The 27,427-nt window shown below is 38.1% G+C and overlaps 1 protein-coding gene across 1 annotated transcript in view; it reads right to left on the bottom strand.

The window, feature by feature from the left end:
* The window catches only part of FSD2 (fibronectin type III and SPRY domain containing 2), a 362,733-nt gene that overhangs the window by 226,481 nt on the left and 108,825 nt on the right, over positions 1-27,427 (bottom strand). Inside the window, exon 6 of the mRNA XM_044077640.1 lies at positions 2,221-2,342. Coding sequence (XP_043933575.1) covers positions 2,221-2,342 — 122 coding nt within the window. The remainder of the gene's footprint in view (positions 1-2,220; positions 2,343-27,427) is intronic.

The following is a 27,427-nucleotide window of genomic DNA, read 5'->3' as shown; positions in this document are numbered from 1 at the left end:
TGGATAAGTCGATCATCCCAATAGAGCAAGGAGGTTTAGGATTACCTGATTTGAAGGGCTATTTTAGACCTACATAGTTAACCCTTATACATAACACAAGCAGAAAGCTACAATTCAAAGCAGAAAGGGATAATGATAAAGTGGGGGGGGGGGGTAATTCAAGAAATAAGGAAAGAATGGAATTTTGGATGCAGATCCCACAATAGTCGTGTAGAATATTATATTCGTTAAGTAGCAGAAATTATAATAAGAAGTAAGCCAACACAAAAATGGTGAAAGGATACTGTGCCAATAAGGATGACTGCAATTAAGGGTACAGAGAATAGGCAAGAGAGGGCTGGAATTTAGTGGCGGAAGATGGCAAAGGAACTAAGGTACTGGGAACAAACAATTATAGAAGGAAAGGTAACAGAATGGGAACTGGCCAAGAAGACATCTGGATTGCAGGCTAATAACTGCCTTCCCTATCGGGGATTGACATTAGAGTACAAACAAGGAGAAAGGGATAGTGGAATCTTAAATAAAAGACCTGCACTGGTTGAGTTTTTAAATGAATCTAGAACAGAAGCTGTTGTTAAAAAAGGGATAATTAGTAGGGCATATAAAATATTGCACTATAACTGTAAGAATCAGTCAGAAGGTGTCAGAAAAGACTGGGAAGATAGTTTAAATATGAAATTCAACAGTAGGAGGATATATGTATGTCTTCCAAATATGCAGAAAAATCCAGAAGATTTATTATTTTTGCCTAGAAATGTTTGCATAGATACTTGTATACCCAAGCAGACTCCAAATCATTTTTCCTCGGGTAGATGGCAAATTCTGATGGGGAAGAAAGCAGTAATTGGGAAGACATGTTTTGGAAGTGTAATGAGTTGGCAGACTTTAAAAATTCCCTACAAAGTACTCTGTTAGGAATACTGGGCAAGCAAAATAGTGTAACTAAAGATTTTACTTTTGTAGCTGGGATACAGGATCTCCATCCCCTAGACATAGTAAGGTCTTTTTAAGTTTAATTCTGGTGGCTGCCAGACAAGCAATTACTAGTAAATGGAAATCAAAATCTAAACCAACTATATTTGAAGTATTGAATATTGTAACTGAGATAAAAGAACAGGAAGTGGGATCTTTATAAAAGGGAATGAATAATTGCAAAGAAAAAAATTGAATTTTTGGGAATGATACCTGCAGAAAAATGTTTTGCAAGAATGAGTTTTACGAGAAGGCAGGAACTGAATAATTTATGTAATGTTGCTTAGATTATATAACAATACATGTGATGTATAATGTTTGTAAATGTGAATTTGTTGATATGGTTTGATTACTTTTATTTGAATGTAAGTTTGCCTATGCCACAACTGATAATTTAATAAAGGTGTTTAAAAATGCAGCTGGTCTTGTTAGAAACTGCTGGACAGGTTTGTTATGTTTTATCCTTACAATCCGAGTAAGATGCATGTTGTAGCAATGGCAAAAAGTGTCTTCATGGTTGTGGCAAAATGTCATTTCAACTTATTCCAGTACATCTGTATTTGAGTTCATGATTTTAGAGAGGACATTTTTTACTTGTACTTTCTGCTATGTTAACCAGTAGGGTAAAACAGTTAGCTCCCACAGACAAAACAGAATGAGTAACTACTTAGTTAATTAATTTACTTAGGGTCACAAACCATGTAAATAAAACACAGGACTCCATTGTGTACCAGACACAGTCATTATTCTAAATTGTGTGCAATACTGAAATACACACACAATTAAGAGTACTAGAGAAAAACAGAAATACCAGGAAGGCAAAAAAGAAATATACAGTTTGTTTGTGTCTTTCGGCTTTTCCCCGGTTAGGGGTCACCACAGCAGAACTCCGGTCCGCTAATGATTGGCAGTTGATTTTTATGTACCGGCTTGCCAGGCCTGAAGCACAACCTTCAACGAAGGTACACCCATTCACGCATGTCTCCACGCAGAAGACGTGCTAGCTGAGAATCGAACCGGACAGCGTCTTACTGTGAGGCAACAACGCTACTGCAGCACCACCAAAAGAAATATACAGTACCTCAACATATTAGGCAGCAAGATATTTTATTATTCTACTGAACTGCAATGCAGTTAAAACAGTCATAACATTTTGCTGCTTTGGGGAATAAAGAATTATTGCATTGCTAAGCTATCCAATAACAAAAACTCAAGGTAGGAAGGAAGGAAGGAAGGATGCCAGCTAACCTGGAATTGTGTTTATGGACTCCATCAATTGCTTGACAGCAGTGAAATCAATCAAACCACTCTTAAACTCTGTGGATGCAGGGACCTCAGAGTCAATATCTGTACAATAAAATTCTCGCAACCTACAGAATAAAAAAAAAAGATCAGTAACATTAAAAAAGTAAAAATTGCTTCTTTTTCCTATGAAAGATTTTAAGCAACTTCAGTATTGAATCAGTTCAGTATTAAAACAGCACTACAATAAATTACATATAACGTATTTTATTTCAAATGTGATAACAAGTGATATAATTAGCCTTCACTGGAAAAAGAAGGGTACCGCTTAGTTGTACTCTTAGAATAAATGCATAACTAAACAACTAAAGAAAGTTACTCTAGGGGAAAGAAGTATAAAATAAATCCTTGAATGCATCTACTATTCATTACATAAATTACACTGAGTAACTGAAAGTACTATAGACAGCAGATGAACCTTCAGCACTTAGGGCAACTTATATTTTTGTGTGTGAATGTGCAAACTCTGTGTGTGTGTGTGTGTGTGTGTGTGTGTGTGTGTGTGTGTGTGTGTGTGTGTGTGTGTGTGTGTGTGTGTGTGTGTGTGTGTGTGTGTATATGTGTGTGTGTGTATCTGTCTGCCTCTCTGTGAATGTGTGTGTGTGTCTATCTGCCTGTCTATGAGCACCTATGTGTCTGTCTGTCTGCCTGCCTAACTATGTGTCACCTATGTGTCTGTCTGTCTGCCTAACTATGTGTGTGTGTTTTTTATTAATTTATTAACACGATACTGATTTTTACAGAGTGCTTTGCTAGAAAAGCTTAAGATTTAAAAGAAAAATGAAAGATAATATCAGACACACCAACATGAATAGAAATGTCAAAATATGTATTGTACATTCACACAGCAGGAAAGTGAAGACATTTAGTAAAGAAAAAAAATAAAACAATAGACAAACAATGGGTCTGCACCAAGACCTGTAACATTGTAGCACGGCAGTGCTACTCATCTTGAAGAGAATCAGAATTTAATTAAGTAGCGTTATTACCAGTTCATGTATGAACTTACTATAGTGCAGCAACCTAACTCTCTCTTAATTTTTTTGTATGTGTCATTAGTTACCGACATGCACGCAGCATGAGGACCGCCTCCCCCATCCTCCTCCTCTTCCTCCATAGCAGCATAGTGTCCTTTCAACATTCTGCACTGAATTTAACTTCTAAATTTGGTCTAGTTGAGTCTTAATTTATCCATTTGAATTTCCTCTAGGATCAGACCCTGTAAAACAGCCCACTAAACCCAACTAATGCTACCAAAGCATAATTGAACAAACTAAAAATAATTATATATACAAATAGTTAAAGGAAGGAAGCAACACTATTGTCTGGTACAATATTTCATAATTAGCTTCTTTTGTACCGCAAAATTCAGGCTCACCTGGAACCTTCACTGATTTTTTTCTCATTTGCTTCTCTTTCCTGAAGTCAACCTGCTCCAGTCTGCTCCTCTACCCGACCCCAAATTCCCACCCACCCCCCACTACAAGTACATTTATTCTAACCATAACCACACCTCCTGCAATACTCCCACCAAATTCATACATTTTCCACTTTATTATCATAAACAACCCCACCAATATTTAACTAACCCATATTAATAATTATACCTAGCCCAATCCTTTTACACAACACATCCCCCCAGTTATTCTTCTCCTTCTAGACCTCTTTTCTCTCTTTCTTTCATTGCTATTAGCTACTCATAAAATGTCATACCCCGACTCTACTATAACTCACCTCTTCTGCCTCACACTAACTCACTCACTCCTAACACATTGTACAGCACTCAAAACCTATAATACCAATGTATTCAAAGTAAAACTATCACATCTAACACAAGCTTTGAAAAACAAACAGCTATTCTAATATATCAGCCAGTGTACTTAAAGGACAATAACAGGATTCTGTTATTAAATGCTCAACTTTTCTGTTCCCTACTATGAATAAATAACAACACAGCATTTAAAATATTTTAAATTGCCTGTTTCCCTTCACTAGAACAGTACCTTACTGTACTGTGGTGGATTCACTTTCAAAAAACTTTTACCCCACCCTGAAAAAGCCTCCAATCCATTGATGTCATCAAGGCCACTGAATACAGGTAGTTTTCTGGCCAATTCCCTCCCCAAATTGACATCATCATGGCTGTCCTAAAAACCTACCCATGCTGTGATGTCACAGCTCCCTGGTCCTTCCCTTACCCATACAGAACTTAAAGGCTAGAACAAGGAAACAGTACATGAGTCAAGTCTCCTGCTGTGAGCTGTCAATCATAACAGTTAGCAGCTCAAATTATCCTTAGCACTATGACACCTGGTGAAGTTAGGTGTAAAGGGGGGTGGGAGATAAGACAAAGTAGTAAAATTCAGGCTTCACAAAAGACTGAAGTTTAGCCATTCTAAAAAGAAGCAGCAGAAAAAAGTACTTTGAAAGTCTGTTCTGTGACATTTGTACTGTTTGTGTTCTAAGTAGTCACTGAATGGCATGAAATATAACTTAAAATTAACTGACTGAAAGACAGCAGGTATGCATGCAAAATCAATGCAGTAACAGGAATTTTAGGAAGAAAGAGGCCTGCATGATGTAACTTTTTACAGATGGGCACTGCATTGTGGGATGCCTAGAGGCAGACTAAACAATCAAAATTACTTCAAGATGCCAGACCCCATCTGGTCAGACTCAGAAATTACATATAAAAATATTAAAAAAAACTGTAAATAGTCCCAGCGTGGTGTTAAAATGCAAGAAACAACAAACCATGATGAAATAAACATGTTTTTGACTCTGTGGACACAGTTCTCTTTTAGTTACACACCTTTCTACTAAGAAAAATATAGATTTTTGCAACCCTGCTTTAAATTTAAGCTAACACTCCTCTTAAAACCAAAATCAAACATTAAACCAATCAGCACCTACCACTATCTCTCCCTCTTCTCACATTTACCCCAATGTGAGGACATCCACCCAAATCTAGGACCTGCTTCAACTTCTCTTTCTTATAATAGATCATCTTCTAATGCTCTACTCCTGGGTCACATTAAATTTACGCAGCATCTGTAACAAAATAACAGACCTCCATGTCTGGTTACACACTCCTGATATATTTGCAGTCACAGAAACATGGCTAAAGCCAAATATACAAGACACCAAACTGCTCTCTCCAGGTTATGATATAATAAGATCTGACAAAACTAAAAGAAAAAGTAGAAGGGATAGCTTTAATCTACCTCAACTCATATATAATACTACCCTACTCCAAACCCATCCCAAAATTCAGTAATGCTGAACTCCTCATAGTCTTCTTAAAACTTAACAATTCTAAACAACTTTGTACTGCAGTTCTGTACACCCCCCCCCCCCCCCCGGTCACAACACTCCTAGAAGATATATTGTCCTGGATATCTCAAAACATATCTAATGAAAAATAATCATGGGTGATGTCAATATTAATTGGCAAAATGTAACCCTGACTTCCCAATCAACAACTTATTACAACTCCAACCAGGATTCCTAAAAGCAACAACCAAGGGTCCATTCCAGACCGGATCTTATTCACTGATGCAACTAAATATTCCAGTTCTGGGTACTCTCCCAAACACTTTAAGTGACCGCCTATCCACTTATATTTGCAGAACAACCACCCAATCAACCAAAGGCCATAACTATAAAATGTCCCATAACCTAAGTAATTTCAACCAGCAACACTTTATTAATACAGTAAAATACTTCAGCTGGTCCATGCTGAAAACACTACCCTTAGACAACATGGTTAACTATTTCAATAAGCTATTTCTAAATACCCTAAATAGCCTAGTTCCACTTCTTACAAAGATAACTAAAAATCAATCATGCACCCTGGCTAACAAAATCCACAAAAAAGCTACTAGTAGCTAGTGACAATGCTTGGAAGGGATGGCAGAAGACCAGAAATGACATCAGTGTGCAAAACTACACAATCAGGCAAAAAAAAAGCTTATATCACCATCCCCACAAGAGGAGAAAACATACTTGATCTCATCATCACGAACATGGGATCACAATGTTCAACACCGGAAGTATACCCCTCACTGGTGAGATCAGATCATAAACTAATCTCGCTGGAGGTCCTCATCCCGCCCCCATCTGAAATAAAAAAGACCACAGTGAAAAACTTCTCAAAAGCCTACTTCACACTTCTAAAAACTAGTGTGGTCTCCTTTAAGGCCCCTGAGCCAGTGGTAAACATTACTCAAACCGCTGAATCACTTACAAATGCCTTCTACCAGCACCTATAGGACTGCATGGATCAGGCAATCCCAAACAAAACTAAGACTCTTTGTACCAAAGGCAAGCGTCCAGTCTGGTGGACCCCAGCCATAAACAAGCTCTACAAAAAAAGGAGGAAGCTACTACAAGATAGAGCAAAATCCTTGAAAGGTAAGACACCTTTGATCATTATAAGTAAAAAACTAAGAGCTCTCATAAAATCATCCAAGGCAAATTTTGAGAGAAAAATCGCCAAGGACTCAAAAGACAATCATTAAGGCCTTCTTTAGCTATGTTAGAAACCTAGGAGGAAACTCCCAGATATGCTCAGAATTAGTTCAAAATGATGTGAAGATTACTGAACCTACACACATTGCCAACATACTGGCTGACAGGTTCAGTGCAAACTTCTCCCCTCCCCAAAAGGAGAGATATCTATACCAGAGGATTGTAGCCCCCAAACATCTCCAACGCCCAGGTGAGAACTGCTCTCTCCAAAGCAAAAACACAGCATCCATGGGACCGGATGGTGTCCCCGGCTGTGTGCTCCACAAACTCAATGAGGAATTAAACCCGCAGTTAGGACAGCTGTTTAATCTTAGCCTCACCTCAGGATACGCACCAAGGAGTGGCGACGGCGACTGTGGTCCCACTTCACAAGGCGGTGCCACCACCGACCCTGGAAATTACCGTCCCATTAGCTTGACAAGCCTTATCTGCAAAGCCATGGAGAGGATCATAATGGAACTCATAAATAAAGACATAGGGAACTTGCAGACTTTGGATCCAACCCAGTTTGGCTTTGTCAAAGGCAGATCATGCCTTTTAAACTTGGTTGACTTTTTGAGACAGTCACCAAGGCCATTGATGAGGGAAAGGCAGTTCATACAGCCTACCTTGACCTGGCAAAGGCCTTCGACACAATACCCCACTCAGGTATCATCGAAAAACTCATCAGCTTGAATGTAAACCCATACATCACAAGATGGGTTGCAAACTGGCTAAGTGACAGAACCCACAGGGTCAGAGTTGCTGGAGCCATGTCAGACTCAAAGCCTGTCACAAGTGGTGTCCCACAGGGCTCAGTCCTGGGTCCACTCTTGTTCGGCATCTACTTTTCTGAAGTACAAGCAAACACAGGAGGGTTATGGCTGACAAAGTTTGCAGATGACTGCAAACTGGGCCATAGTCGAAAACACATCTGACACAGATATCCTTCAGAAGGGCCTCACAGAAACGGATAACTGGTGCCAGAGCCATGGCCTAAAGTTAAATGCCAAGAAATGCATAGTCATACCCTTCGGGAAAAACAAGGTTACCCCTAGCTACCATATAGGTGGCAATCCACTGAGCACAGAAGAAGTCATCAGGGATCTGGGGACCCAGGTTGACAATAGCCTTCGCTTTGACACTCATGTTGCTAAAGTAGTTAGGAAAACCTTCTACATTGCCCACCTGATCATGAAGGGATTCACATCTAGATCAAGGGAGGTCATCGTCCCCTGTACTCATCACTCATTAGACCTATGATTGAGTACAATGCCCCATTCGGAATGTATCTGACCCGACACCTGCAGCAGCTGGAAAGGCCCCAAAAGTTCCTCACCAAAAGGATAAAGGGTCTCAAAAATATGTCTTATGCTGCCCGACTGAAAGAACTCCAGCTCTATTCAGTCTCATACCGCTTGCTCAGAGGTGACCTGTGCCTGACATATAAGGCCATGTCAAACCCTGATTTGATGAATATGCTTCACCTCAAAAAATCTAGATCCCTCAGAACCACAAGGGCGGGAGACTTAAACCTTGACACAGTTATTAATTGAACGTGCTGGAGGGACAGATTCATCACCCAGAGACTCCCTATGCTGTGGAACAAAATCCCGGTACATGTGAGGCAGAGCACCTCGCTGGCCTTGTTCAAGAGGAATCTTGACCAATGGATGGGGGATCGCAGATATACCCCAGGGATTACTTCAGTGTCACTGCTTGACAGTGGCACAGCAAAATAATAGGCATAGTTTTATTCAAACTAAAGGGGTGGCGAAAGCCAAATAACTATGGGCTAGGCTTATAAATGCCCTTGGGCAGATAGCCTAGTATGAACCTATGAACCTATGAACCTATGAACTATTGATAAGAAACAATATTTTACACAATAACTAACCAAAGACAAAAACAACCCCCAAAATTTGGTCTGCCATTTCATCACTACTCATCCCAGGGTCCAAACAAAACCCTACCCCATTCACAGGCAAATCTCCATCTCAAATTGCAGAATTGTCTAACACTCACTTTATCAAAAGCATAGCTAGCATGATCAATGATCCTAGCAAGCCTCTCAGCCCCAACTCCACAAATGATCTCAACTCACCTCTCTCAGATGTCATCCAATCTTACTGAACTCCCATCCCTCTCATCTTAAAATGTCTCAGCCACTTCTTCTAAACCTCCAAACCTCTCACTACAACCCATACCCACTAGCTATATACATAACCTACTACATAATATAAAGCACTGCTCTCTTTCCTCTGATAACATTCTAGCCAAATACTTGAAAATTGCTGCTGATATCATTGCTATCCTGTCAGTATTCTCATTACCAGATTGATCATAGAATCCCAGGTCCCCTCACTCTGGAAAAATGTATTATAACTCCTTTACACAAAGGTGGAAAATCTAATGAATTGTCTAACTACCACCAAATCGCCATCCTGTCTCCTCTTTCCAGATTCTTTGAAAAATGCATATATAAACAACTCCTTGATCACCTTATCCACAACAAACTACTAACACCTACCCAACACAGCTTTAGACTAGCACACAGTACTACTACCGCAATTATATCCTTCATGGTTACAGTTAACAAAGCATGAGACTCTGGCCAACTAACCTCAGCACTATTTCTTGACCTATTAAAAGCTTTCAATACTGTCTCACACCCTAACCTCCTACAGCAACTTTCTTCCCTTATTCTCTCTCAACCCTCTTTAGAATGGTTTTCTAGCTATCTATCTGATAGACAACAAAGTGTAAAATGGCAAGGCTCTGTATCTCAATATCTAACCAACGAAACATTAGTCCCACAGGGATCCATCCTTGGACCCCTCTTCCTCTTCAACATCTTTAGAAATAATGTCCATACTGCCTTCTGCCAAAAATACACTGATGACTCAACTCTCATCTCCTCTTTCAACAACATAGTACACCTTAGATAAATAACCCAAGTTGACTTCTCTTCCATCAAATCCCAGCACAATAATGCACAACGTTTTCTCAACCCCAACAAAACCAAACTCCTTCTATTTACAACAAGGACACACCCAACTGACTTTAAGATATTTTCATTAAATAATACTGAAACTGAAGTGGTCCCCCACATCAAATTATTAGGAGTAATAATAGATAATAAACTTACCGTTGATCTTCTTATACATAACGCTATCAAAAAAACTCACCAGAAACTAGAGATGCTCTATCGCCAAAATATTTCATGGATAAAGCCACCAAAACTACACTAGCAACAACTTACCTCCCTCCTTACTTTATGGTGTCCCCATTCTAACTAATCTTCAGAATACACAAAAAAACAGGCTTGAATCTTGCTATAACAAAATTGCAAAATTTGCAACAGGAGTATCATACTATAAACACCACTGTTCTGTTCTTACCCCCCAACTGGCTAGAACTCCCACAACACCTAAACTACATCCAATTAACAACTGCCCATAAAATTATCTATAAACCAAAGATTTGTCCCTCATTAAATTCAGTACTCCAAATCTAAACACCTAGCTGGGCTCTCTATTCTGAGGACAAGTAGCTTCTAACTTTACATAAACCAAACAAAGCTGCTGGGCAATGACTCCTTTTCAGTGACCAAACTATGGAATGCACTACCCTTAGATATCAGAACAACTACAAACCTCAAGAAATTTGAGATTAAACTAAAACACTTCCTACTCAGATTGCATAACTGTCCATGTTCCAAACTAAGCTGACTCTCACCCTCTTACTTTACCCTAGTTCTAGTACCCCACTCCATCTTCCTCCTCTCCTTCCTTTCATCCTCCACCTTTACCAGTATTGCTATTACTACCTCCATTAACCCTTACCTTCCGTGTCGTATCTTAGATTCCCTTATTCCATTCTACTTAATCTCTAACTCCCGGTGTTAATAAAACATCCTACCATCTTCTTATTGATTTTCTGTCTTAATTCTTCCTCCTCACTCTACCAACCTTCACCATCCCATCTCCTGTTTCTCTGTTAGTTCTAATAATAAATGACTATGTCAGAACTATACACAAATAATCCTGACCATTTATACAGTCACTTTGTAATGTTAACACATCTATGTATGCAATTCCTTCATGATGAAACTGTGCCACTATACATACATCCTATCTACCATATTCTGTTAAACTTCCTATTTAAAATGTATATCTGTAGATACATTTGTTAATCTTCTCTGGCAGAAATTTAGATAGTAGAAACGAAGCAGAGGTGTCATTAGTAGACAAGTTGTTATAGAATTAGAGAAGAGAATTCTGGTTATACATACAATATAAAAGGTTACACATGGAAGGGATAAGTTGAGTACTGTCACTTATAAATTGTCAGAAGCACTGCACAGAAGCAAGGATTTGTTTCTTAATACACAGATGTAAATGTAGAAAATGTAAAGAAGTCAACAGTAAAGGCAATCTATATAAAACCATTCAGAGGGTAGAGTAAGCCTGAACAATATATTGGCTTGACTTTGGAGTTCAGATGGTGATACTCAGGAAAAGTTTTAAAAAATATATATTCATAAATGAGAATTCTAAAGGCAACAAGAAGATAGAGGAGGAGAAAAATAGAACAGATTTCTGCATTTAAAACAGTGTCTCAGGAGGAATACATGTGCATTATATTAAAAGCAGTTATTCATAGCTGCAAACGTAGGCTCAGTGAAAGCAACAGTTGATCTGCAACAAACAGAATTAATTTGCAACTCCAGTGGCATAAACGGATAAAGCTCTTACTTTGGCTCAGTGGACCTGGGTTCAACTAGCATTTTGCATGACTGACAGAGTGGCAAGGAGGGAGTGACTGGTGTTACCATCCCTGGTGGGAGGGCAGGTATGAGACCATCTGCTGGGATGATCCCTGGTGGAGGCTGGGGACATCGCAATTGGGAGGCATGGTCAAAAGGGGGGGATAGAGTGGTGGACATGGCTCTGCTTTTGCAGAGATGGGGGGATACTCCACATATCTCCATTACATTGCATGCCTGCCTCTTGGACACTACCACAGAGACCAGTAAGGGGTGGGGGAGCAGGGGGTAAGCCATGTACCCAAGGGGAGAATGACAGCTATTTTCCACCAGACACCCTTAAGCTTTATGTTTACTCCAGCAGAAAGGCAGGTAAGACTCAGAGAGTTAAAAAAGGAGTGTTAGCAGACCCAGTGATGAATGGAGATAGAAGGACAGAAAGGCAGTAGAATGAAGCAAGGCGAGCAAAAAAGAAACAGCAGCAGAATTCAACAGTGAGAAACACTGTGTGCAGGAGCTAAAGAAAACAAATATTAAAGGATTAAACAAAGATCGAGTCTGAAAGCATACGTTCCAGAGCATTCCAACAGACTGGTGGAGGGCAGAAGTAGGTGCAGTAGCAAGACAACAAACCAGATGATCTGGAACGTAAACTGAGGAGCTCCAGTACCAGAATCATTGGAATTCAGGAGGAAGTTACCAAGAAAGAGAGAAGGGATTTCTGCACAGACTTTTTAATGGAGACATTTAGTCTGAGCACAGGCAAAGCAGTGAAGACGATTCACAGGGTTGGTAACTTACACACAGCAAACAGAGCAAGAGGCATGTTCTTGCCTGTCTACTTCCATGAGAGACTAAAGAGAAGAAGGCGATACTGGCACAGAAAATATCTATATGCACTATCCTGTGCGAGACAATATTCATTATAATTTTATTTATCTATGTATTTATTGATATTTGATGATGGGGGAAGTCCATCTGGGCAAAAGCCCTTTTTCAGAGGAATTCTTGGGAAAAAAACCTCCACAGTACATAAGAAAAACATTATAAAAATATTTGATACAGTCAGAAAACATAATAAAAACATTATAAAATTATTTTATACAATCAAAAGATAAAATTATGCCAGTGAAGAGGACTGATAAAAAAACAATATCAGTCTTAGCCTTAGGTTATGTTAAGAAGAGGTAGAAGACAAGTGTAGAGAAAAAAAGTAGGTTGTTTTGTATAGGTCTAGAAAAATAAAGATATTAGCAGAATGGCAAAAAGGAAGGAAAGTGTTGACTAATGTATAGGAGGGTAGTTTGACCAGAAGGAATATGCTATGAGTGAAAGGGTCAAATAGGAGATGAGAAAGACTGGCACATGAAAAGTGTTAGAAAAGAAGGTTGGAAAAAGAAAATAGGAGAGAAGGAGTATAATAGCATCGATGTGAAGAAGGCAGACTGCATGTAGAAAGAGTAAGGAAATAAAGGAAAGAATAAGGCAAAAATAATGAAGGAAGATTAAAGAGAAATAGGTCAGAAAGAGGATATAAAGAGAAACATGAGCTACAGCTAAGAGTACTACATGAATAGAGTCATGAATTACTTAAGAAAGTTTGTAGAGATGTCTTAAATGCTGACAAATTAGGGGAGCTCCTGATACTGATGGATTCTGGTTCCAAGTTTTAGCTACACGGGCAACAACAGAGGCTTTGACCAGCTATGTTATGTGCTGTATGTATGGAGGTATTTGTTTGTCATTACAGTGCAGTGTGTGATTGGAATTTGTTTGTCACTGGAGCGCAGTGTGTGATGTGCGATTGAGGTGATAGCTCTGAAGAAGTCTACTAAGAGCGGGGCATGATGTGCAATTGGGATGATAGTTCTTGTAGAATATGTATGTGTGTTGTACCTTTAAGAAGCATTTATGACAGCACATGCATATAAATAGCAAGCACGTGCTAGCTTCAGTGCCATTTTCAGAGTGCAGCCAGAGAGTGAGCATGTATGAGAGACAGAGTCAGTTTGTTTATAAGTTTATCTAAGTTAAAGTTATTGCCTCAGTCCTGATGTGTCTGTACATAATAAAGCTGCTTGAACAGAACCCATGAATGTGCATCTGTTTTATCCTGACTGGACAAACAACATGGTGTCAGAACCAGGATTCCAAAGACTGCTTTTCAGAGATACCAGGTGCAGAATCAACAGTGAAGGTAAAATGAGAGAAACGAGATAAAAAAAGGGCCAGAAACAAGCTAAAGGCAATGAAAACTTGTACGAATGATTATTTTATTAAAAAAGATAAAACGGCGCATTACAAGAGCACAGAATGCATTACTAAGAAAACGAATAGCGCAGAAACATTTATTAAGCAAACAAAATGGATAAACAGTATATTAATTAAACAAAATGTTCAAAATTAAGATATTTGATAAAATGATTATTAGAAAAGCATATAGGAGGTTCAGAGCCACCTCGGAATTGCAAATTGAGCATGTTTAGAGTAAAATGAGCACAAGAAAAGAGATTAAATGGGCAAAACGAATATAATAAAGGGCAGAAGGGTCATATTAAGCATAAATAAAGCAAGGCAAATGCATGTTTTTTGGGAAATTACAGTGTTATGGCATAATACTAATTAGCATTGATTGAAGCTCTGAATAACATAACTAGTGTTATTCAAAGTATCGTAAAGTGTGTAAAAGTGTTTACAGTGTACGTTTATTACCGTGCATTTATTCCGAAGAGTTTATTGTCTGCAAAATGCAACTATTTCATGAAGTGCAAAGTACAGCCATTTCAAAACGTTTCTTGTGCTGGGTGTGTTTATTTGCAAAAGGGTCACCATTACAGAGTGTTTCTTGCACTGTAAAGAGTTATTTAGCAAAGTACAGCCAGTTTGGAAGTGTTTCAATGTGCTGTGTACTGCTTATTCGCAATGTGCAGTTACTTCAAAATGTTTCTTACTTTGAGCTTCTTCTACTGCCCAGTTTAGTTGTACTGTGCAGTTATTTGAAATGTTTCTTACACTGATAAGAAGTGATTTCTTGAAGTACAATAATTTCAACAGTGTTCTTGTGCCACAGAGACTTATTTCACAAAGTATTTTGCAGAGTCAATTACTCAGAGGCTTATTGTGCAATTGGGCATAGTTACAGGTACAGCAGAGAGTTGATTATCCGAAACATCAATTATCAGAACTAGCCTTCCAAAGTTTTCGGGTAGGAAAAATCATAAACTCTGAATATGTAAACATCATACATATTCACTTGAGAATGTTTTTTGAGCTTGTAGCCAGCTTGTGTGTGAAAAATATTCTTTTTTGTCCACTGGAATCGCTGAATGGCTGTAAAGTGTATTCCTGCGTGCATAAAAAAGCAAGATTTTAGACGTTTTTTATCTGGTTCAATTATATGTTTGATTATCTGAACAGTTTGATTATCCGAACTACCCTAAGTCCCAATTAGTTTGGATAATCTACTCTATACTCTACTTGCATACATTTCTAACATAAATATGTTTGTGTGTGTGGTCGTGCATACTTGTAAAACCTTTCACTGATATGTTAATATGGCAGAGGCATTTCGCAGACCAGGTCCACTTGTATTTGATCAGAATATTGCAGAAAATTGGAGAATATTTGAGCAAGAGTATGATATTTTCATACATGCAGCTTATTCAGATAAAGATGCACACAGCAGGGCATTTATTCTGCTAAACCTAGCTGGGTCAGATTCCATTAATAGAGAGCGTTCATTTGTGTACATACCAGCAGTGTATGAAGGAGAAGATCGTCATCATGTTGTTGTTCAGGCTGAATCAAGAGAAGACCCCAAGTGCTTGAAGCGTAAATTCAGAGAAATGTGCAACCCCCAGACAAATGTTACATTAGAGAGGCATCTGTTTTACACAAGAGACCAAAGGCCAGGAGAAACATTTGCAGCTTATATCACTGACTTGAGAAACAAAGCTAAAACTTGCATGTTTGGTGATTTAAAAGATGAGCTATTAAAGGACAGGCTTGTGTGTGGTATTAATAGTGCTGCTGTGTGAAAGATTTTGCTTCATGACAGAGATTTAATAATGAGCAAAGCTATTGAAATTTGTCAAATCCATGAGGTTACAGGAAGGCACACAAGTATGCTTGCTAATGGCAAGCGTATAGTTTCAGCAGGCTTCAAAGTAAATGTAGACAGAATGCAGCATGTGGCAAGCAGAAACAGGCCTAGGCACATGGCAGCTATAGCCCCTGTGGGTGTTGCAGGGAAACCCCGTAGTTTTCCAGCAAGTTCTAAGACTAGTTCGGTTAAAGCAGCATGCTCAGTGCAGCACAAGGGTGAGTCAGCAAAACACAAGTCAAGCATTATTGTTAACTGCCGTAATTACGGTGCCAACCATGGGTCTCTAAAAGAGAAAAGTGCTTAGCATTTGGTCAGCAATGTCACAAGTGTAAAAAATGGAATCATTTTCAAAAGTTTTGCAAGTCAAGTAAACCTCACTCAGTTGCAAAGAAAGGTCACTTAATAAAGCAAGTTGATAATATAGAGAGCTGCAACCCTACTTTCTATGTAGATGGTGTATCAGTGATTGATGAAAAGGTTGATGCAGTAGATTTATTAGCAAAGGGTGAAGTGTTTTGTAGTATCATGATCCATGGTAAACCCACTGAGCTCAAAGTAGACACTGGTTCAAAGTGTAATGTTATGTCAGCAGAAACATTTGCCAAAGTAAGAGCTGGTAAACAACTTAATGTAGCTAGTTGTGTGAAACTTGTTGTCCATCGATGTGAAGAAATTCAAACCAAAGGCTCAGTAGTGCTTTCATGTTATTTGGCTGTGAACAGTTACAAGCTGTTGTTTTATATAGTCCAAAGACCTGTGCAGTCATTACTGGGTCTCAGAGACTGTTTGAGAATGGACTTGCTTTGCTTCACTAAAGAAATTCATCATATAAGCACATGTCCCAGTTCCAGTTTCACTGATGCTGTTTTCTCAGAATATGCTGATGTTTTCGATGACAAGCTAGGCAAGCTTCCAGTTGCATATTCCATGAAGCTAGACCCAGATGTCAGTCCAGTGGTCAGGCCGGCAGGAAGAGTCAGTAGCTATGCAGAGCAGAGTTAAAGCTCAGCTGGATAAAATGGTGCAACAAGGTTTAATTTGTCCAGTTACAGAGCCAGCAGAATGGGTGTCGTCTATGGTTGCAACTCACAAAAAAGGTTCAGATGAAATCAGAATATGCATCAACCCAAGAGATTTGAATAAGGCATTAAAGAGACCTCATCATCCTATGTGAACAGTCGAGGAACTCTCAGCCCTAATACCGAATGCCACTGTATTTTCTGTCCTGGATGCAAAGAGTTCAATTTGGCAAGTGATGCTTGATCGAAAATATTCACTAGTGACTATATTCAGTACCCCATTTGGAAGATATAGATTCTCAGGATGCCATTTGGAATAAATTCTGCAAGTGAAGTCTTTCAGCGTGCAATGGAGCAGATCTTTTCAGGTCATCCCTGTGCCATAATAGTAGATGATTTATTGGCCAGAGGCAATGGTGAATTGGAGCATGACAGAAACCTCAAGAAAGTTATAGACAGAGCATGTGAAGTGAACTTGAAGCTCAGTCCTCTAAAGTAGAAATTCAGATTAGCAGAAGTCACATATGTAGGCCATTTGTTTACTAGTACTGGTTTATGACCAGACATGTCCAACCAAGCAGTTATTCTTGAGATGCCAGCACCAGATAATGTTCAAACTTCTACAGCGTTTTCTTGGTATGGTCAACTATTTGGGCAAGAACATTCCAGATTTCAGTGAACGGACAGTGCCTTTAAGAGAGCTGACTCACAAAAATGTTGCACAGTCTTGGCTAGAACAGCACCAGAGAGCTTTTGATGATCTTAAGCAGAAAATTGTCACTCCACCTACACTAAAATACTATAATGTCAATAAACCAGTTACTCTTTCCTGTGATGCTTCAAAGTTTGGTCTTGGTGCAGTTCTTCTTCAAGAGGGCAGACCAGTAGCCTATGCATCTAGAAATCCTACCCAAACTGAAATGCAATATGCTCAGATTAAGAAAGAACTTTTGGCAATTGTGTTCGCATCCTCAAGGTTTCGTGATTATATTTATGGTCAAGATATCCAGATTGAAACTGATCATCAACCTCTAGTTACTATTTTAAAGAAGCCTATGCATTTTGCTCCAGCAAGATTGAAAAGAACGATGCTCAAATTACAAAAGTACAACTTCAAAATGGTTTATACAAAAGGCAAACTTCTTTATCTGGCTGATAACATATCCAGATTACCCAGAAATACAATGGAACAGCTTGATGCAGAGAATTTTGACTTGAATGTCATGGAAGTGTGTAATTTTTTCTACCACGAGACTTGATGAGCTAAGAGATCATATAAAGACTGATCCTATTTTACAAAAGCTCATCCACTACATTCAGGTAGGATAGCCATCAAAGCAATCCAGTGTACCACCTGAAGTACAACCTTATTTTCTTTACAGAGATGAGATGTTGATAGAAGATGACATTATTTTCAAAGGTCCTAAAGTTGTTGTTCGTGCTACCTTACAACGTGAATATATCCAGATTTTGCATTGTGGTCACCCAGGTTCCAAATCTACCAAAAGAAGGGTAAGAGGACTAGTATTTTGGCCTTCTCTAGCAAAACACATTCACAAAGTACTTTCATCTTCAGTATGCAATAGTACTAAACTGCATCTGCAAAAAGAGCCACTACAGCTTAGTCAAGTTCCTGAACTACCTTGGTCAACAGTAGCCACTGACATATTCAAGTGGAACAATCAGCATTACTTAGTGTTGGTTGACTCTTATTCAAACTGGTTTGAGATTGATTTGTTGCCTAACCTAACATCCACTACTGTTATTAATAAATTGAAACTTTATTTCTCAGTCCATGGTAGTCCACATAATCTTATCTCTGACAATGGTACGCAATTTACCAGTCAATTATTTCAGAAATTTGCAAAAGAATGGGGACTTTATATATGTTACTAGTAGTCCTGAATACCCACAGCCAAATGGACTAGCTGAACGTTCAGTACAGAGTGCAAAGCAATTACTAGAAAGGTCAAAGAGTGACAATACCGACATCTTTTTAAATTTACTCAATCTCAGAAATATACCCCGTGACGATATACTTGGCTCGCCTGCTCAGAGACTTTTATCTAGGCAAACCAGAACAACCTTGCCTATCAGTTCCAGTTTGCTGAGGCCTAAAGCTAAAAACAACAGAACAATCAAAACCTAACTATTCAGAAAGCGTTCTTTCCAGAAGTCCAATTATGATATAATGAGCAGATTTCTTTGTCCTTTGAAAGAAGAAGAAACAGTGAGGATACAAATGGCGAAAGGTTTCAACCAGATTGGTCAAGTAACAGGTTTATGTACTGAGCCTAGATCCTATTTTGTGGAATCTGAGGGTGTCGAGTAAAGGAGAAATCGCAGACATCTTCTTCCAGTATCAGAACCGATATTGCAGCATTGATCCTATGATACAGACTCTAGATCTCAGAGCAATCTAGACAATATTCCTGTTCCAGAACGTGCCTTAACTTCCATTTCTGTTCCTGATGTCCCCAAGGTTGAACATTTAGCAGAGGCAGTCCCAGTTGCTAGACCTAACTCTAAATTCTATATCACACGATTTGGTGGCATCTCCAGACCTAGTGTGAAATACACAGCAACCTGGACATAATTGTCTATATATATATCTAATTCTGTATAATTGCATGTCAAAGAATTATCTTGTATTTATTGCATGTCAATCAATGTCATCAATGATGGTTGATTTATTTCTCAAAGAGGGAGGATGTAGAATATGTATGCGTGTTGTACCTTTAAGAAGCATTTCCAAGGACAGCACGTGCATAGAAATAGCAAGCACATGCTAGCTTCAGTGCCATTTTGAGAGTGCAGCCAGAGAGTGAGCGTGTATAAGAGAGAGAGTCAGTTTGTTTATAAGTTTATCTAAGTTAAAGTTATTGCCTCAATCCTGATGTGTCTGTATATAATAAAGCTGCTTGAACAGAACCCATGAATGTTCGTCTGTTTTATCTTGACTGGACGAGCAACATGGTGTCAGAACCAGGATTCCAAAGACTGCTTTTCAGAGATACCAGGTGCAGAATCAACAGTGAAGGTAAAATGAGAGAAACGAGATCAAAAAAGGGCCAGAAACAAGCTAAAGGCAATGAAAACTTGTACGAATGATTATTTTATTAAAAAAGATAAAATGGCGCATTACAATACAGTTATCTGATGAAGCAGTAATTAGAGTTGCCGTGAAAGCACTTATCCTGTCTATTGTACAATAAACTGCATTTTGTACTAGCGACTTTGCTGCCTGCTGTGTGTTCCAGATACTTTCTATTTTGCTTACTTTGCTTATGCTCTTGGATTTTGTGACAGTATCTGGATTATTTCAAGACCTGGTGGCTCATTGTCTGCTAAGTTAAAGTTATTGCCTCGATCCTGATGTGTTTGTACATAATAAAACTGCTTGAACAGAACCCACGAATGTTCATTTCTTTATCCTGACTGGGCAAACAACAGTTCTGAAGAAGCGTACTAAGAACAGGGCAGTCAGAGGGTTTGTGTACAAGTCTATAGGTACTAAGTAGTTGAGTATAGTTAAGATAGTGGGGTAAAAGTAAAGGACTTTCTGGAATGTCTTTTTAAAGCAAAGGAAAGCACTGACTCTCAGGATCAAGGAAATGAACAATGGGGGTTGCCACCCAGATCAGTAACCTAGTAACCTGGACTGCACTGTGCATGAGCCAAAGAGTATGGATGTACAGTGAAGACCTACAGTACTTCATTTTGAGGAATATACAAGATCACAAGCAGAAAAACAAGGCCTAAGAGCAGTAGAAAATTAAAACATCCTGGTACTATGGAATATAAGGTAACCAGACATTATGGAAAAAAGGTCAATCCAAACCAGCACTTATGGCAGCATATGACCAGCCAGTTTGAAAGTGCTTGAGCTGGTGATAGCTCAGGTGTATGCAAGAGATCCCACAGCACCTATCAAAAAATGTAGAGGCAGGTCACAGATGCCCAGTTCAAATTCCCCCTAGTAGAAAACATACTACCTCAGGTTTCTCCTGAAAAAGAGGCTACTAGCCTAATGTGACGAACCAGGTCAACAAAGGAAGTTTGGATGGATGGATAAATAAATAAATTAATAATGAAATAATGTCAGAAGGAGATACTGAGATAAGAAATAATAATAATAGCAATAACACCCATTTGGTGAACAGGTAGGCCCACTGGACACACGCTACCTTTTCAGAGGCAATCAGGGAGCAATGTTGGGCTTAGTGATTTGCTCAAGGTTGAGGACCGAGGGAATCAAACCCTCTACCACAGGAACTATATCTTATAGCCTTAACCCTCTGCACCAACTGCCAGACAAGAAACCAAGAAGAAAAGGTGATACATTAGTAGAAAAGTAATACAATATAACATAAAGGAGCACTGAGCAAACAGAAGGGCACACGGTTTCTCATTACAAAGGGAAAGCAAGAACATTCAGAAGATCAAGAAGTTTAACAAGAGGCAAGCCAGGTGGAGAATACTTACAGCAGACCTCTGAGAGAAGCAGAAGTCAAGATAGGGACCACCTGGGTGGATGATCCTTCTATAACCCTGGTGACACGGATGAGTGCTGAGGGGCTACAGAAGTTGGATAAAATAAATCAAGGTATTCAGAAACTGAAAGCAATAGACAACAGACAGCAGATTGTACAGGAGCAAAAAAAACATGAGGCAGGTAGCAATGTGGAATAGAATGAAATGGGCCCAGAAAGAAAGAAAGCAGAAGGTAAAAGTAACACTTGTTTGTCACTAAAATGACATGCAATTATCAGTTATCGACAGATGTAAAACAGTTTTTTTGTCCTCAGACCTCAGAGCAATATGAGCAAAATGAGAACTGAATGAACTGTATGACTTTTGTGAGCTGGAGAACATACACTCTAGTTCAATATGTTATTCTCTAATTCTAATAGTTCAAACAAGTAAGAAGGCTGGCAAAAAAAAAAAAAAAACAAATAGCAGCTAAATTAAAAATGAATAAGGAACTAAGTATATTATTTGATCACAAGCACTGTGTCTGATGATAATGTGCCAAGGAATTAATGCAGTATGCTGAAACTTAGACAATGGGGAAATGAAAAATACATGAAGACACATTAATTTTAATAAAAGTCAATAACAGACCGGCTATACAAAGAACTGACAAAATAGGGAATGGAGAAAGGAGAGAAGGATAAAGGGTATGGAGAAAGGATTAAAGACAATAATGAAAGAAAAGCGGGAATACTGGGACTAGGTGAGGGAACCTAGTATTGCCAGAGCATATTCTCCAAGCTAAGTCTATGCAGCCAGTAAACTGCAGGGGGAAGGGGTTCAAACACAGATATATGCCAAAGAACAGCGAGCTGAGCTTGAGCAAGGTCCTGAAGGAAATCAACAAGGCCCATCCTTGTGAGGATAAACTAGGAATTATTGGTAAATGTAAAAGGGAGCTATTACAGATGTTTTCGGCAACAGGAGGATAAACATAACCTGCCAAGGGAAAGAGGGTGCACAGAGGAGTGGAAAGATACAAAGGGGGTGTAGGCTTGTTGCAGGAGGCAAAACTGAAGGTCAAGAAGGGTAGGAAAAATGTTTAACAGGAATCTCTCAGAACAGAGGGTGATCGTTATGCTGGAATGGGAAAGAAACATGGCATTTCTGATTAGAACGGGTGCATGTGGTAAAAGAAGAAATAGAAAATTATAGTATCATTTGACAAAGAAGGTATGGAAACAGACAGGTGATAGGGAATGTATATGCTCTATGTAAATAAGGGTGAGAGAAATTCTACAAACAATTGTTGATAAATGCAGTCAAATCAAGAGCTAAAGTATAGAGCTCACTTTAGCATATTTTAACATCCTGATAGAGCCAGAAACAAACAGATTGTTTGAAAGAAGTGAATATAATAACAAAATGAAGGAAGAGCCTTGGAAAAAAAAGCATAAACAGAATGGGAAGAATAAATGTTTAGAAGCAAAAAGCACCCAGTTAAAAGAAATTTATGTTTTCTAGGAACTGTTTAGTGCAAGCCAGTAGACTGGGCAGCTGAACAGCAGGAGTTAATAGATTAAGTGGATGAGAAATAAAAAAGGTACATTTCCCACCATGCAGCAGTGGGAATTAGCATAAGGCATAGCGGAGGAAAAGAACAGCAGGAGATGGATGCTGCTGGATGAGTTACAGAGTAAGAGGAGAAATCAAGGAACGAGTCTGAAAGCATAACAGAGGAAACATTGCAGGAAAATGAAGACAGGAAGAAGCTGAGGAAACTATGCTGAGATGGAGTTGAGGTGACAGACAGGGGAAAGGTAATGAAAAATGAAGGACAAAGGAGGTAAAAGCCAAATAAGAAGTTAAAAAGTTTGGAAAGTACACTGGCAGGTATATAAAGAAGGACAAGAGAAGAAACAGGAGAAAGAGGATTTGCTGAGAAAAAGAGCTGGGATTGAAAGCAGAGACAGAGATAAAAACAATGACCACTATAAAGTGTAGAATTGCTACTGGCAGGATTCCTTTAGCTCAATGACAGTCTGTAGGGAGAAATATAGTGAAGAAGAATACAAATGATTAACAGAAAATGTATATAGTTAAATAAGGGACAGTAATGGGGAAGTGACAAAGTATGACACAAAAATATGAGCTACTTTCAAAGACCTTTTACCAGCAATGATATAGAAACCTGAATTATGACAAAGCACGAGTGCAGAGGTGAAACAATGGGAGAGAGACATACAGCATACAAGAAGAACAAAGAACAATTACATTAGTAGTAAAAATTCCATGTATAAACATAAGGAGAAAAAAAAGCAGGGTAACCAGAAGGATACCAAGTGGAGGTTTGCATATGGAGTGGATCCAACAATTTTTATGCAAGGAATATAAGAGAACATGGAGAACACGTCCTGGGTGATCACCAAATTGAGAGCCAAAATTGTTTTGCTAAAGGCTCTAACAAGAATAGCAAGCAGTCAGTGGTATAGAATCTAAATCCATATTATAAGCAGAGGACTATAGCTTACTACAACAGAGATGGAAGAAGCATTAAAGAGGATATTCCCTATCTTTAAAAGATTTGAAAAGATATCCAATGGCTACTGGATATAAAGGAAGATATGGACACCAGATGCAAGTACCAGGTGTTAACAATGCCACACGACAGCAGTATGTGTGTGGGAAGTAATTACTGAGGCCTTTACAGTATGCAGATGGAAGCTGTATGATTTAAAATGAAATGCACCGAAATTGCCAAATTCTTTGTTGTTATTTTGTTACTCTGTCAGGCTATAGTAATCACTCTTTTTGTCATTGTATTTATCCATGTTTTAAAAAATCTGGGAAGTGTCTCATAAACTTCAGATTCTGAATATGGTATCTTGGTAGTAAAACCAGGAAGGTTTAGACTGATACATTTCTTGGCCTACATGCCCCTGCTCCCTCTGCCCCTCTGCACTATTCTTAGAATTTTGTATTTCTGCATATTTTATTATTATTAATTAATGTATTTATTTCTTATGTATTATTTATTTATTATTATTGTATTATTTTGTATTTCTGTAGCATATAATTCTGCTGTCTGAAAGGACTATCAGTGACAGTAGTGCAACAAGTAGCATACTTGCCTTTGCAAATGGCTGTGGGTTCTATTCCCACAGCAGGTAAATTGATTGCTGATACTGCGATGCAGAATATCAGTTGTGGTTGCACTCCTGAGTGTGCCATCCTTCTGATGGGACATTAAACCAAGGCCCCAACTGCTTGAGTTGGTTCAGCTCAGGTGGATGAAAAAGATGCCACGGCATCTATCAAAAAGAGAAGAGGAATTTCTCCAATGCCCTGGCCAAATTTTCCGCTAGTAATATAAATACCACCTCGGGTTTCCCCTGACAAGAAGCTACTAGCCTCACAGGACTAACCCAGTTCACAAAGGAGAGATAGATAGATAGATAGATAGATAGATAGATAGATAGATAGATAGATAGATAGATAGATAGAGAAAAATATATAAATATATACATAGATAAATGTTGACACACTGGGGGAGGGAAAAGTCAGATCATACACAGGAAAACTAGTCTAAGAATAAAGTTTACTGTTTTTATCAAACCACTTTACAAAATCATATGGAATTTCAGATAATCAATAAAATAGAAAGACGAAAGAATTAACCAGTCAAATGAAATAATAACCAGGCAAATAAAATAGCATTAGGTTTGTACCACTAAAGCTTAATAAACTACCTATGTATTACAGCATAAAAACAATATAAGGTACCAACACGCGACCAGGGATTAAAACAAAAGAAAAAAACTTTTATTATAATGGTCTGATGAAGCAATCTTGAATTGTGAAAGTGCTAACCTGTTATAATAAAAGTTTTTTCTTTAGTTTTAAACCTTGGTTGTGTGCCTGTACCTTATATTGTTTTTGCGCTTTTGTTTTGTGTGTTATATGGTACCATGTATCCATTGTGGACCTTTTACTCTTATTTTTACCTATGTATTAAGTGGCTATAATAATTCTGTGAATAAAATTAAAAGAATAAGTGCTGCAATTCAATTCTTTAAATCAACAGCAACATGAATCTCTTATATATGCTTGAAGTCCAAAAACAAAGCACAACAGTATGGAGGTTGTAGATTCAGTAGCTGAAAACCAAGGGATAAATAAGAAAGAAAAGCCACTGAAGCCACTGCTGGAGCATATCTTTAATGAGCAAATAACACACTTTCACCAAAACGGCTTCTTCAGGCATCACATGAGACAAAAGGTAACTACTGAATTTAAATAATAAAACAAGTCACATGACAACATTCAATTAAGTACTAATTAGCTACATAAAAACTAAAATGTTTAAAACATTCAAATAAATAGTCAAGCTTGTGCATGTAACTTCTTAAGTAGTGGTTTCAAAGAAAATGTGACATTTAATCCAGGTGGAAAATCAGCTTTAAGTCTGACTGTCCACCTCATTTCCTCATACTCATTGCATCCACGCAAAGGAGGAAACATAACCTTCAAAATAGCAAATTTAAAAATGTGGGATTCATCATGCTTTAGTACATGTTTATATAACGCATTGGTATGGTTTTTACATCTAATATCTGAAAGATGGTTTTCTATGCGCTCTTTAAGTTTATGACTAGTCATGTCCACATAATAACCATTACATGCTGTGCACAAAGCTTTGTATATAATGTTTCTGGTATTGCAATTGCCGTAAGCATGCAAAACAAAATTGGATTCTAAAAAAGGATGTTTAAATGTTTTCGCTGAATAAATATATTCAAAAAAATACAATTATGACATTTAACTGTACCCTTGTTAGCTGTTAAAAATCTATAATAGTTCTCTGGCTAATTTTTATAACAAAAGTACTCACTTAAGCGAATCACTCCACTTATAGCCAAAAGATGGAGAAGAAGAAATAATATTTGCAAGTTCTGGTATGTCACCTAAAATTGGTCAATATTTCTTAATAATGCCCTATATCTTATAAGTATTTCTGGTATAAATCAACATACATCTAACATCTTTGTTCCTAGTTTTAGCTTTAAGAGGGACCTTACTAGAAGATAAGGTCAGTCCACACAAATCAATTCGATGTTCCATTGCGTATTATTTCCCAGATATAATTTCAAAATCTAAGTACTCCCTTGGATAAAAATCACTAGCCATATTATCTAGTTGTATTGCCATCTGCTCCTCGGATGTATTTAATCAAGCTACTTGATGCATTTGCCCTTTCACAATATTTTAAACATAAAAGGGAGATTGTGCTAGTACGATGTAAATATATATTCTTTTTGACTGGTTTGCAATAAAGCTCGGTCCCTAAAATACCATACTCATCCTTGTACACTACAACATCTAATATGGAAATATGTGTGTTAGAAACTTCAAATTTAAAATGTATAAAAGCTAACTGTATTGGATATGTATGTAACGAAGGATTTAAACCTAGATGTGTTACCTTTCCAAATGAGGAAAAGGTCATCAACAAACCTTTTATAAAAGCCCACATACTCATAAAAAGGATTGGAACCAGATGTTACATACTGTTCTTCCCACATGAACATGACTATACTGCCATAAATCTAAGTTATTATCAAAGACTAAAACATCTGAACTTGTACAGTGTCTCTTACAGATATTTAAGAGAAGATCTTATTCAGGTATACAGGGCATTTAGGGACAACTACATGTGGGAATGTTTGGGGTTATCAAAAAGTACTAGAGAATCGTCAGATAACTTATGTAGAAGATTCTATAGGAATGAGAAGTGTACTAACTGGTTCTCTGACAGAGTAGCTGATGCTTGGAACAGACTACCAAATTACATTAAAGCAAGTACTAGTTTACATATTTTTTAGAACAGCCTGGACATTTATTACGGGAACAAGTGTTTTGGCATATTGGCAAGCTAGAAGGGCTTTAATGCCCGTGCTTGAAACATTTGTATGTATGTATGTATGTAAGCATTTGCTACCTGCGTACCCATTGCTGCACCCTTAGTTTCATGGTATATATTTGTTTTAAAAATAAAAACATTGTTCTCTAAAATGATTCTTAATAGATCACACAGCAAGTGAATCTGATCACAAGATAAATCTGAGTATTTAAACAAAAGACGTTCTACACTTTGTACACCAACCTCATGAGGGATAACAGTAAACAAAGAATCTACGTCGAGTCACTAAAAGATGATGAGATTCAATTTTATCAAGTGGCCAATCATATAATGTCTCAAGAAACATAGTAGTATCTCTT

Source organism: Protopterus annectens, chromosome 7.part0, assembly GCF_019279795.1.
Source record: "Protopterus annectens isolate FY-2018-M chromosome 7.part0, PAN1.0, whole genome shotgun sequence".
Lineage (NCBI taxonomy): Eukaryota > Metazoa > Chordata > Ceratodontiformes > Protopteridae > Protopterus > Protopterus annectens.
This window is presented reverse-complemented; position numbering and strand designations above follow the sequence as displayed.